At 57.2% G+C, this 13783-nt stretch overlaps 1 protein-coding gene across 1 annotated transcript in view; it reads right to left on the reverse strand.

Annotated features, from left to right (window-relative positions):
• ITGA11 (integrin subunit alpha 11) overlaps positions 1–13783 on the reverse strand; it is a 119699-nt gene that overhangs the window by 11713 nt on the left and 94203 nt on the right. Inside the window, 9 exon segments of the mRNA XM_028506350.2 lie at positions 383–478; positions 1348–1437; positions 3419–3495; positions 4988–5020; positions 5022–5063; positions 5065–5088; positions 8437–8644; positions 9444–9529; positions 12828–12938. Coding sequence (XP_028362151.2) covers positions 383–478; positions 1348–1437; positions 3419–3495; positions 4988–5020; positions 5022–5063; positions 5065–5088; positions 8437–8644; positions 9444–9529; positions 12828–12938 — 767 coding nt within the window.

Consider the following 13783-nt stretch of genomic DNA (forward strand, 5'->3'; position numbering starts at 1 on the left):
GTTGGGGGCGTGTAAGAGGCAACTGATTGATGTTTCTCTCACATGTTGATGTTTCTCTCCCTCTATTTCTCCCTTCCCCTCTCTCTAAAATAAGTAAGTAAGTAAGTAAGTAAATAAATAAATCTATCTGAACAAATTAAAAATAATATTATATGCGGTCGCACTTACTTTTCACGGACACGCTCTCCCAGCCTGGCCCCGTTGGTTTCCAGAAGAAGACCGAGAGGCCCGGAGAGAGGAGGCAACTTGCCTGAAGTCACCCAGGGAGTGGGTGGCAGGGCTAATGTGACCCTGGGCACTGGCAGTGATTTCAGATCCCCTCCCCTCCTCAATGCGGGGTCCTCACCCCCTGACCTTCGCCCTCTCCTGGCTCCCCTCTGGCCTTACCCTGAAAATGCAGTCGAAGGGGGGTCCGATGCCATCATATCTCTCCAGGGAGCTGTTGGGCTTGACCTCGTAGTGGCTGAGGCTGCTGCTCCTGCAGGGACAGAGGACAGGCCGCCGTGAGCTCAGTGACCGCTGGCTAGATGGGTAAATGAACGAAAGAGGGTGTGGGTGTGGGCCCGTCTGCCACTGGACCACAAAAACACGGGTTCCCTCTGGTGTCCGTTGGGAGCACTGTGGTGGGAAGGTGAGGCCCAGCAGGAGCAGATGCTGACGTCGGTCAGCGGTGTCTGCCTGGTGCATGGGACGGGCACGAGCCAGAAGTGCCGGTGATTCCCAGCCATGCCCTTGCCTCTCGGTCCAGCAGCGTGGCCTCTTTTGCGTGCGAACTTGCCCACTGCGCGCCATTCCAGCCTCCAGGGGTCGTGAGAGAGCCTGAACTTTCTTTCTGTGTGCTTGCTGTTCTGTCCAGACGCCTCCCTCTGCCTGGGAGCTCTCGGAGGACGGAGGGGGCCAGTGGCACACCCGGGGGTGCGAACAGTGCGAGCGCCCTGCCTAGGGAGGGGCATTTTCCCACTCACATTGCTTCAAACTGCTGGGAGAGGTGGGTAATGAAAAGCAGAAGGACTTTGTAGGTTTTATTACTATTTTAAAATTCTCCACAGATCATGCCCTACTTACAGCCTGCACCTGGGGTGGATACCTCCTGCTGCCTGGCCCTCCGCCTTTGTCCCTGTTGGGCGGAGGTCAGGTCCGTGTCTCCTCCTCCCTCTGGTTTGATACCATGTTCCTACCATGGATCGGGGAGCTGCACCCTCTGAGCCCTCAGGGACACATTTGGCTCCATCTCATAGTCCCTCAGCACTGGGGCCGGCTCCCAGGACCTCTGACCCTATCGGGGCCTCCCAGAGGGCCGTCCCATCTGAGGCCTCACTCCTCCCCTGCCCTGGGTTCCTGGCCCACCTGGTGAAGAGGATGTCAGTCTCATATTTGAGATGGAAGCGCAGGAGGGCCGTGTTGTCTTCCTTGGTGCTGTCCTCCTCATCGCTGTCACTGCAGGGAGAGCCAGGCAGCACGGTGGGGAAGGAGCCCGCCCTCCCTCTACCCGGCCCGCCAGCATCCTGCGTGCGGTGTGCGGCCTGGCCCAGTGCGGCAGGGGTCTGCCTCAGCCTGAGAAGGAGCATCCTTCCGCTCTAGGCTTACGGCACTGGAACAGGAGGGAAAGGCCTGGGGCAGTAGGGGAACTGGGGACATCAGCTTTTTCTCTTCTTTTTCTTTTATATTGGTTAGTAAATTGTGTAGGTTTCATTCTACAGTTCATCATCTGTACACTGTATCGGGGCTCACCACCCGAAGTCAAGTCTCCTATCACCATTTACCCTGCCCCCCTTTTCTCTTCTTTCCTCGAGCTGCCTTTTTCAGGGCAGCACCTGTGGGCTGGTGGGGGGCAGGAAAGGACTTCGATGGAAGCTGGGAGGACCAGGCGGGCTTGGCCGTTCATTTCAATCCCTCCCAGCTGCGCTCCCTCACGGGCCAGAGGGCAAGCCCTGCGCCGTGGGCCGGACGGAGGTGACGCCTGTGGGACTGAGCCTGCCTGCTCCGTCCAGGTGAGGGGCAGACCTCGAGGACTTCTCAGTAGAGCCGAGGACTTCTCAGTAGAGCCGGTTTATTTATCCCTAAACCGCAACCCCACCCCACTCCGCCCAGCTGCCTGGGGCGGGCAGCGCCCACCGGTTGGCTCAGGTGTGTTGCTGCCTTGAAAAGACTGGAGACTGAAATTAGAGACATTTGGAGGGACTTTTGTCAAATGTGCTGCCCTTTGCAGCACCATGAATGGGCAGGGAAATACTTTCAGACTTAAAAAGGTAGGATTTCCTCCTGTTACGTACACTGAGTTTTATCCCCTCCGGGAGCCCCACCCCAGGGCAGGGGCTGCACTAGGATGCTGGGCGCACGCAGACACCGCAGTGCCTCCCTGCACGCGCCTGACGCACAAACACCCAGGGCTGTGCAAAGACGCCGCTGTGCAAGCACCTTCATTTTCTCTGAGAACAGGAAGAGTGTCAGGGAGGCCTTAAGATATCGATACATCTTACAAACTTTTTCATGTCAAATGAGAGTTCCACCCACATGCACAGTTTGTTTACCCCTGGCAAACTGCTGGCATGTTGATCCCCATTGCTCCTTCCCATGACCTCTGCCTGGGTGTGTGTGAGTGTATGAGAGTGTATGTGTGTGCATGTGTGGGACTGTCAGTGTTGGGGGTTGCCTCCAGTATTTACTTCTCAGCATGGAAAGGTTCCCAGGGGGGCATGGGGCATTTACAAGGCTCCAGAGCTGTCTGATCCCTTCTTGCTTCCCCCCTCCCTTCCCACACAGAGGCAATTCTGTGGAAAAGAAGAGTGTTTACTACGGACACAGGGTGATTCGTGGTGTCAACCAGTAGCAAACCCCGGGAGGGAGGGAGGGAGGGAGACCGACAGACAGACAGGCCTACCTGCATGAAGTAAGGGAAGCCTTTCTAAAAATGGAAACATTTCCAAGGGGAGAGAGGGTGACCAGGACAGAAAGAGCGTGGACAAGGAGTAGGACAACTCGTGTTCAGCTCCCAGTTGTACTATGTGCGTGCTGTGTGTCATTGGGAAATTCACGAAACCTCTCTGAGCCTCCATTTTCTTACCTGTAACTTGGAGGTAGGATGGGGAATAACTCCTGCTTTACCTGTCTTAGGGGGCTGCTTGTGAGATATTATATGTAAGTGCTTTGTAAGTGTAGGGTTTTGAAAGGGCTGCTATGTAAAATACGACATAAAGGTGCAGGTATCATTTACATCCAAGCCACCTAGGAGTGAGCGTGGCAGCCCAGCAGGCAGCAGGTTGGCTCACACCTGGGGACTGGCCAGGGGCCCTCCTGGGTTGGGGCAGTTACAGACAGGGCTTGGGGACAGGGCTTGGCAGGAGATTCAGTGTGGGGAGGGACAGTATGGGCCAGGAAAAGTGTGCTGGGGGGGAGAGGGAGCCATCAAGGTCCTGACCTGCCCGCTGTGAGCTGGATCTCCAGGTGGTGCAGGAAGACAGACTTGCTGAACTCAAAATCCAGACGGAAAACCACCTGCAAGTTAGAAGTCACTGGAGCTGGGGCAGCTGGGCACTGCCTGTGTGGGCATTGCGGGGCAAGCCCTGACCCGCCCGCCCCAGCCCCTGCGTGCTTGGCTGAGCCCTGCTGGCTGGGAGTGGGCTGGGGGAAGGGAGGGAGCTGGGCCTGGGGCTGCTGAGGGGGACACACAGCCCGACAAGAGTTCCTCTGCTGGGGGTTCTTGACTGGGGGGCAGCCCCTCTACTTTCCTCCTCCTTTTTTTACTTTTAACGACAGGCAGCTACAAGGCAGCAAGTTCAACTTCAGACTCTTCCTGTAGGATTTGGGCGGGGAGGGCCTGCTGGTGGGATGGAGGGCTGGTTGTCCCCATGCAGCATAGTATGTGGGGACCGGACACAGGATGAAAGACAGGCCCTCCCAGCCCTTGCTCTTGTGTGTGGTGGGAGGCGAGGCCGCGGAAGGGCAGTGGCAGCTCAGGGCCGCCCAGCGGGTTAATAAGCCCTCCTGCCCCTCTGACGGCTTCCCTTCCCTGTGCCCGTCCCTGTGCCCGGGAGTGGGTCTGGGTCCCTGGCCGACTGTGGCCCTACGACCTCTGACCTTCCTCACTGCCCTCCCACTTTGTACAGACCACTGTGCTCTTCCCAGATCTGACCCTCCTGGAGTTTCCCCAGGAGACCTGGGGTCCCCTTCTCCCAGGGAGGGGCAGGGCTGGGGTGGGGAGGGGAGCTTGTGTTCTGTGCTGCACGCCACCCCCCGCCCCAGGCTCACTCCAGAGCTCCTGGTTTGTCAGAGCTGCACCCTGAAAGTGAGATCTTGACTTGCGTTCCACTGGGGAGGTTCCTTGAGCCCTAGCCCCACTCCCCCGCCTCCTCCCTTCCCCAGCCTCGCATGCAGCCCCTGCTCTCCAGCTGGCTCCTGCCTCAGCTGCCCTCTGTCCGACCCCTGCTTCACACGCAGCATGGCCTCAGTTCGGTCTTCTCTCGCTGCGGAACCTTCAGTGGCTGCCCACTGCTCAGGGGCGATGGGCACATGCCCCCCAATCCAGAGTTTGCTGCCCTTTCCCTCATATTTGCTTCTCCCTTCACTTCACGCAGCTCGTGCTCCTGTCACATGTGCTTGGAAGCCCATGGTGGGTGCTTGAGGAATGGTAACTTTTCTCCCATGCAGGGCACAATGACAGAGGCTGGACACTGAGTTTAAAGGAGTCTAGAGGACAGTGGAATAATGGGCTGAGAGTGGTGGGGGCGGGAGTGGTAGTTCTGCCCCGGAGGTGAAGGGGAGGGGCCTGGGGCACTCCTGGGGTGGGCTGCCTGTGGCCCTGGGGACGGCTGGTTGGTTAGAGTGTTGAAAGTCACTGCACGGGAGAATACATGAACATGCTTAAAACCCACCCCCAGGCCTCTCCGTCCCTCCCCAGTCCTCCCCTCTGCTTGCGTCCATTTCTCTTGCCTCCCTGAGCCTCCCAGTATCCACCCTGGTCCCTCCCCAAACTGCCCTCAGCCTCCACCTTGGCCTTAGCCCGGAAGAAGGGGTAGCTGACAATTGCAGACTTTCTTGTGGAGTCTCCTCTCCTCGTTCACGCACATCGATGCTGCCGTCGGAGTCGTCCTGTGGGTGGGTGGGGGGCACAGGGGCGGCAGTTAGTTGGGGCCTGAGACCCGGGTGTGGGGGCCACCCTCAGCCCCCACTGCCCACACTGCAGCTGCAGCACAGGCTCGGGTGTGTGGCGGTGATGGGGACACGCTCAGTGCTGCTGGGTTGTGGAAAGAGTGGTCAGGCATTCCCGTACACGCCTTCTCTTTCCCTCTGTGTCAGCCCTGGACACAGGACTTACCACCTCGCGCACAGGTGGGGACACCGAGCCCAGAGGCAGGAAGTAGCTAGCTCAGGCCGCCGGAACGTGGCCGGAACGTGGCACAGAGCTGGGATTCAGAGGCCCTCCGGGCTGGCTGTTCCGGCCCCCTCTGGCTTTGCAGCCCTTTCATGGACTGCATCTTTTTATCGGAAGGAATTCAAAGGATCTCTTTGAGCCAAGAAATGAGGCTTTTGGGGTCTTGCACAACTTTGTAATCCACAATAACCGTGGGCAGGTTGTGGGCTGACTCCTGGTGGGGACTGCAAGGGGCTTTTCTGTGGCTCTACCCCACCTCTCCCAGTGCAGGGGCTGCTCCCTTGTCAGGAGCCTTCCTGAGCCTCTGCCACCGCCAGGCCGGCAGGCAGCGAGGGCTTCTTTCTCTCCTTTTCCCGTGGCTCCGCCCCTCCAAACCCTCCCACCACTGTCTGGTTCCTGACTCTCAACAGCAGGTCACTCACTGGCTGCTGGACATTGAGAAATGGCTGACAGTTTAGTGGGGAATGCCACCAGGCTCCCCAACCTGATGGGGCTCAGCTGGGCTAGCAGGGTGTCCCCTCCACACGGGTCCAGAGGGAAGGGGCTCACACACAGTGTTCTACCGAGATGCTGCTAGCTGACTATGCACTCATTTGCTTGGGTCTCATTTCGCTCATCTGTTAAATGGGAATGATAGTACCTACTGCATTGAATTGTATGAGGATTAAATGATACATTGCATGTAAATGCAGGGCCTTGTTCAATGCCCAGACTTGTGAATCATTCCACGTGTGGCAGCAGTCACTATGAGGGTTATTCATACCTGTTGCAGGTACTGCACTGTTGGGCACAGCGTGGGCACATGCACGTGTGGATACAGAGGTGCGTCTGGGGGGTCTGCACATAGGTACATGGGTGTGCATGTGCCAGTTGCATATATACATGGTACGTGTGTTTCCTTGGATGTATATGTGGGTTTGTGTGTTTTTGCATGTGTGTTACTGAGTGTGTGTGATAGACTGACACATCTGTATTTGGCTGAGGAGCGCTTCCTGTGCTCAGCTTCCCGTGCCCGGTGGCGGGGCGGGGTGGGGGGCGGGCAGAGGAGAGGCACGCTCATCTTCAAGCTGTGAGTGTCCCCTGGGCTGGGGCAGATGGGCGGCCTCTGTGAAGGAGCCAGGCCGCAGGCCAGCCCTGCACATGACCGCCAGGCGTGCGGACACAGCACTCTACGTAACACGCTTCCCACTTCCCTCTTCCTTCACTCACGTCCAAAGCCCTTCTGTGCCACAGACACAACACTCCATGATTCCTTCCTCCTAGGGCTACGAATGGGCACAGGGCTGTAAGATCTGGGCCAGGGAAGCGGGAAAAAGTGGCCTCATGTTTGGGGCTCAATTGCCCCTAAATACCTCAAATCCAGACCCAAACCCCTGGGCAGGGGAGGGCTGGGAAAGACCATCAGATGGGTACCTCACCTGCACTCAGGCGGGGGAGGGAGGCTGCGTGGGGGCCAGGCCGGCGCCCAACGGAGGAACTGAGTGTGGGTGGGGTGGCCCTGCAGTGGCGGTGAGGACAGAGGTGCTGACACTGGCTGTCCCGCACTCTGGGCTGCACGTGGGTATGCGGAGATTTGTGAGAACAGAGACAGTGTCTGAGGGGACCTGGACCCCCACCCGCCACCAGCATCTACACACAGGACAAAATATCTTAGTTTAACTCAACAAACACGTCTTGAGGGTTTTCTACGTGTCCATCCCCGGCTTGGCCCTGGGGGCAGAAGTGGCTAAGACAGGGCACTTGCGCCCTCGGAGCTCAGGGTTTCCGTAGTGCAGCATTCAGAACCTGGTGATTTTCTTGGATCACACACAGGGTTGTACCAGGGAGCTGTGCAGGGCCCATGCGGCCTTTTGGGCCTTTGGGACGGTATCTGATAGAGCATGACACCAGGACTATATCCTGTCATGAGGTGCATGCTCAGGGGCCAGCTGCTGGGTGGGAATCCCACTCAGCGACTTATCAGCTGGGGGTCCTCGTCAGACCTTTTAACCCTCTGTGTGCCTCACCTTTCTCCTCAGTAATGTGGGACTACTACTACCACCATCATCATCACCAACTTCACCACCACCACCACCATCACCACCGCCTTCACCACTATCACTACCACCTCTACCACCATCACTGTTACCTACACTACCACCACCACCACCACCACCTCCAACACCATTACCACCATCACCACCACCATCACCACCACCATCACTACTACCCTCTGCTACCATCACCATCACCACCATCACTGCCTTCACCACCATCACCACCACCATCACCACCTCCACCACCATCACCATCATCACCACCATCTCTATACCACCCTTACCACCGCCACCTCCACCACCTCCCTCACCATCACCACCACCACAAGCTTCACTGCCACCACCACCAATTGCCACCATCACCACCACTACCACCATCATTGTTAAGAGGTGAGCACAGTACCTGGGCATTGTTAGTAGTTATTAAGGAGCAGTAGCTTGTGGGCATAGGGAGGAGGGAGTCCTAGGCAGGGGACCATGGCAGGCAGGACCTTGGCGTGCTGGGGAGCAGCGGTGGCTGGGGGAGCCAAGGGTGTGGAGGTGAGTGCAGAAGTGGCAGGTGGTGGGTGGGGAAGCAGGGAAAGGCCTTGTGTGCCATAATAAGGAGTTTGAAATTTATTGCGAAAGCAGCTGGGAATGATGGGAGGTTTTAAAGTGGGGATCACCTGTTCTGGTTCTTGTTGGAAGGCTCCTTCTGAGAGAGCCTGGGGGATAAGCTGCAGGCAGAGGGTGTGTGTGTGCCTGCCTGTGTGTGTGAGGGCCAAGGGCACAGGCCGAAGGGCTCAGACTCCAGGCCTGGGGGTTCTCAGGCCTGGCAGCACACTGACTCCACCAGGAGAACTGTAAAAGCACACGGATCCAGGCCCGGCCCCAGACTGTCAATTAGGATTTTGGGGAGAAGTCTGGACATAGGAATGTTTAAGCCCCAGGTGATTCCAACATGCAGCCAGCCAGGTGCCTGCCTGGACCCCTCCTCTCCCACCTGTGCCCTTCACCTCAGGCAGGCCGGGCAGGTCGCCGTGGTCTTACCTTCTGGATCAAGCTGGCAAACTGCAAGTTTGCTGACTGTGAAATATTTAGGACCGTGCTGTAGGCATTTTCACCCCTGTTCTCCAGCAGGGCCTCCACGGCCACCCGCCGGCGCGTGCTCTCTATGATGAAAACCGTGGTGTCGAAGGACAGCGTGTACGCGGAGCAGTCCTGGGCAGGCTTCCTCAGCACCCTCTGGCAGTACTCCCTGCAGGGAGGAGACAGCCAGGGGTCAGGTGGGGCAGGGGAGTGCAGGGTAGACGCCTCCCGTTTCCCCTCTCTACTCAGCACGTTTCCCTTCAGGCTTTGGCTGCCAGGAAGCTCAGAGCTGAATGTAAAGACAATTCTGATGATTAGCTTCGGTGCTTGGAATATTTGCTTCTTCATCCTTCCACAAGGTTTGAAGGGGCTATTTCTATTTATTATATATGTCATGGTGTATCATGGTCTACATCATCTCATAGTTGTTCAAAAGTTGAACACAAATTATTTGAAAATATATTATATAAATTTAAAATAGGATATTGTTCCTTATTTTTGCTCCTATGTTAGTTTGTTTCTTCCAGGGGACTGTGGGCACCTCCTGCCAGTCTCCTTGGCATGGAACTCAAGTGGTCAGTCAGTGAACCTTACAGGTCACCTCGCCGGGGGGCTGGAGGATGAGGACCTGGATCTCCAGGCCCCTGGCCTCCGCCTTTGGCAGTTTTGTAGTGTGGGCTCCACCGGAAGGGCCCCTTTTACGGAACAGTCTGAAGACGTTGGTTCAGACCAGCAGCATGCACTTCACAGAGCAGGCACCTGGGGCCCAGAGAACGAAGAGACCTGCCTGAGGGCACCCAGGAGTTAGAGGCAGAGCCTGGGTCAGACTCGGGCTCCAGTATCAGAGTTTCATCCATGCTGCTTGTGAGAAGGATGTGCAGGAAGTAATCCGGGGCCCTGGGGCCGCCGGCACCCCCGGCAGGGAAGGACGAGGAGTCGGAGTAGGGGCAGGGAGGAGCCAAACTCACATGGCTGTGGGCAGGTCACTGCGGGCATCCAGCAGGAGGTCAGGGACGCAGTGCTCGTCCTCATTGCAGCCATTCCAGAAGGGGACCTGGGCCAGGGAGAGCCAGGGGTGGGCGGCTGCACAGGAAGCCCGCAGCCTGGAGCCCCATCTTTGCTGCGGGCTGTCCCTCGCCCCCCAGCACACCAGCTCCCTTCTCTGTCGCACTGGAGCGGGCTGGGTCTTTCCTGCCCTTCTCACAGACACCGCGCCAGCTGCTTCTCAGGCTTCGCATGGATTTTAACTTGTTTATAACATGGCTTGAAACTCAACGCTTTCTGGGTCCCTCTCAGTTTTTAACTGAGCTGGTAGCACAGAATACCCACTCACACAGCAGAGCAGTTCCAGTGAAAATTTGCCGGTCATCCACCGTGTGGGGGGCCAGGTCTTGTGGTACCAGAGCTATAGGATGAGGGAGACCCGGCCGCTGCTCTCAGCTCATGGGAAGACTGGTGTGTGAACAAATAATTACAGTGTGAAATGTGCAAAAACTAGAAATCTGTCTGATGAATAGGAGAAGCAGAGGAGAGGAAACAGTTATTTTGCCCTGTAGATGGTCAGAGGACGCTTCCGGGAAGCTCGGGCAAGCTCTGAAGGATGACCCCTTAGCTGGAGGGACCAGAGGGGGAGGGGAGTCCAGGAGGAAGGACGAACCTGTGCAAAGGTCCTGAGACGTGGAGCAGCACGGGGAGTTGGGGCAGCGGCGGGAAATTGGGTGATGCTATGGTAAGGGGTGGAGGAGACAGGAGGTGCACAGGGGCCTTGGGGTCACACCTTGCAAGGGACAGGACCCACTGACCGCTTTCAGCAGGAGGGTGTCCTGCCAGACCTGTGGACTGAGGGCTCCCTCTGGCTTCTGTGGGTGGGCGGACTTGAAGAGTCAAGGCTACAGGCAGGGAGACCATTGAGGAGTTTCCCTGAAATGTTCGCTAAGAGGGTGATGAGATTGGTGTTGGTGTGGGTAGTGGGTGTGGAGGGGTAAAAACAGGTCAGGGACCTTGAAGGTGGGATCGGTAAGTCCTGGAGTTCTGGGGGGGCTAAGGGAGAAGAGGGTCTAGGGTGTTGGCTGAGTTTCTCTTTCAGTGTCTGCAAGGATGGCCACACCATTCATTCACTCATTCACTCATTCATTCGTAAGCAGAGCGGGGAGGGGAGGGGGCGTGCTCAGGCCGCAGGGCACTCAAGGCTGGAGCTGAGGAGCAGCACCTGGCAGGACCGAGGACACAGCCCAAACCCAGGGCGCGGTGAACAGGTGTCACAGCGGCCATGCATATCCCAAACTCATGAACTTTTCTCAAAGGGAGCCCCCTGGCCTCTGCTTGGATCCACACGCTGTAACTGCAACTCACTGCTGTGGAGCCCGCCCCTCGGCTTCCCCCTTGCAGGTGGGTCTGCGCGGAAGCGGGCGCACTGTGGTGACAGCGCCGGAAAGAAGACAGCAGGGCCGTGTAAAGTAGGGCGGAAAGAGGTCATTCTGTGAAGGGACACAGTTCAAGACACTTTGGCAGCCTCAGGGCCTTCCTTCACTGTATTGGAGTAACCGTGTCATTTTGGTGACTTCAAGTCTCCATTAAAATATCTCCCACTTCTGCCAGCATACTCTAAGAAGTGTGGAAACTACATAATAACCTTTGGGAAAATTTCTATCCAGTTCATTAAAAGGAATAATGTAATGGGATGAGCAGTTGTTATACCCCATTATATGGAGTGGCTCATTCCCCCGAGAGGTGAGATATTACAGCAGGAGAACAGCGCTGGACATTTAATAGATGCTAAATAAGAATTTGTAGAAGAATGACGGGAAGAATGTTTCTAATTTGCTGGGGGCTAGAAATCCAGATCCACAGGATTTCTAGAAGTTTAGCTGCTACTCAAAGCCCTCAATAGCATGGCCCCAGACTGTCCTTTCCAGCTGTCTTCCTCACCTCTTCCTCACACATCCCTCCACTCACTATTTTGCACGTCCATACCTTGGCTACGCTGCCACCAGTGCTCCCAGAGGGACAGCCCCTCCTCCCCATCTCTGTACGTCTGAGTCCTGTCTACCCTTTAAGGTCCAGCTGAAAGCCACAGCCTCCAGGAAGTCCCCCTGCCCCATCATCTGGCTGCTCGATCACACTTCCTCTGAGCTGTCTCGACCGGCCCACAACCTTGCACTGAGATCTCTGGGGTCGGAGCAGAGAGCGCCCTGCACTTTCACTCGGGTCATGTGCTTCCGCCTGCGCATAGAATGAGCGACCCACACTCACTGATTCATTTGCAGTCAAGGCCTTGTAACTACTGGGGTGGGGGAGAACATTAATGACTTAGTGCCCCCAGACCTTCCCCTCTCCTGGGTTTGCCCGTCCATCTCTCTCCCTCTCTTGAACTGCATTTTAAGGCAGCCGCCCTGTGTTGGTGACTCAGAAGCAGGGAGAACAGGGAAGAGTGTGCAGGGTGAGGGGTGGGTGGTGGAGTGCGGAGGTCTGGGGAAGGGGGGATGCCAGAGGAGCTGGGGTGGGGGTCTGAGAGGGGTGGGCGGGAACAAAGGGGATTTTCAGAAGTGCCGTTGTTTGGGTCCTTTCATGTCGGAGAAATACACGTAAGAATGTGAGCATCGGAAATTCTGTTTGCCGGCTGGATTCCATATGGTAACCCTCAGAGACCGGACCTCACGGGTCATGGTGCTGAAAGCTTTTGGGTGTATTTTAGCGTTGTTTGCTAGTCCTGAGGGTCAGGCATGGGAGACTCCATTTCACCGGCGTTGCCTGCTCTCCTGGCCCAGCTCTGACAGAGGTGGCGGCTGCCTGATATTGTCTTTGAGCAGATACATGTACGACGTACAAGGAGTGGCAGAAGTAGGAGCGTCTAGTGCCGGATTTCAGAGAATCCGGATGGCCCCTCCAGCCAGGGGTTAGAGAATGTGGTTGAGGGTGAGGCCAGAGCTGAGGGTGTGGCTAGAAGCACCCAGTTTGGGGAAGACTGTTAATAAGTCAGTCATTCAGCAAGCCACAGACCAGGCTCTCTCGGGCCTCCAGGGCCCTTATCTGTACAGGAGGCGGCAACGGTGACCTAAGCCCCTCTGGTCCTGTGAGTCCCAGGCCCTGTGATCCACTCAGTGCTCACCCTGTGTAGGGGTGTGGGGGACCGTCCAAAACAAGAAGGCCCTTACCCTTGAAAAATTGCTCAGCGCAGGTCACAAGGAACAAGGGAAGGAGCCGTGTGGGGGGTTGGCCGGGCAGGAGGTGGGGAGGTGCGCTGGGGGAGAACTCCTCTGTACCTGCCACTGTCAGGTCTGGGCTTCCGGGAGGAGGTGGGTGTGGGACTGGGGCGCGCCCCGGAGGTGTGTGCCCAGTGAGCCAGGACCTACCGAGACTCTGAGGGTAGTGGGCCAGCCGTCGTCCAGCATGGGGCCGTGGTCGGGGTCCTGCAAGGAATACTCGACTGAGAAGGTCACTGGCTTCACGTAGTCAGCGGTGTCCTGTGTGGGAGGAGGTGAGGTGGGGTGAGGGCTGAGGCAACGCCCGTTTCTGGGCCAGAGCCGCTAAGACAGGAGGATTTCACTTCCCTAAACCCGGAGGGCAGTACCCTGTCGGCCCTCAGCATGAGTCCAGGATGCAGGAGCTGCCTGGGGTGGGGGCTGGAGGGTCCCAGGAGGGGCCGCAGCTGAAGCGTGTGCGTCCTGGAAAGGACCCTGGGCTTGGCGTATGGCAATCTGGCTTCTTGGGTGTTTCCCCAAGCTCCTGGTCACCCTTCAAGGCTGGGCACCCATCTCCCCGACACCTTGGCCTCCAGGAAGCCAGGCAGCCCCCACCCCCCATCCTGCCCAGCCCTGTCATGGCCACTTCCTTGTGGCATTCAAACCCCCTGATTGTGTGTCCGTCTCCCTCCCTCAGAAGCCTCTTAGCGCCGTCCCAGCACTGTGACAGGGCTTAATAAGTGTGTTAAACCCATGAATGAAAAACCTGTGACCAGTGCAGGGCCGATTCAGGCGGCCCTGTGTGTAAATGGTAAGAGGGGATGCCTAGAGCTGCCGGAACAATCTCCCCCAGGGATCCCAAGCCCTGACACGAGTGGCTTCTTTGTATTAAGGCAGTGGCTCTCAAACTTGAACTTGCATCAGAACCCCCTGGGGGTGGGGGGAGGGCTATTAAAACACTGAGTCCCTGCCCCAGGGTTTCTGATTCAGGAGGCCTAGGATGGGGCTTGAAAACATGCGTTTCTAACAAGCTCCCAGGTGATGGAGATGCTGCTGGTCCAAGGACCACACTTGGAGAACCAGTGCACCAGCCCATCAGAAGAGGCACCGTATCAACAGATGCGAAG

Source organism: Phyllostomus discolor, chromosome 1, assembly GCF_004126475.2.
Source record: "Phyllostomus discolor isolate MPI-MPIP mPhyDis1 chromosome 1, mPhyDis1.pri.v3, whole genome shotgun sequence".
Lineage (NCBI taxonomy): Eukaryota > Metazoa > Chordata > Mammalia > Chiroptera > Phyllostomidae > Phyllostomus > Phyllostomus discolor.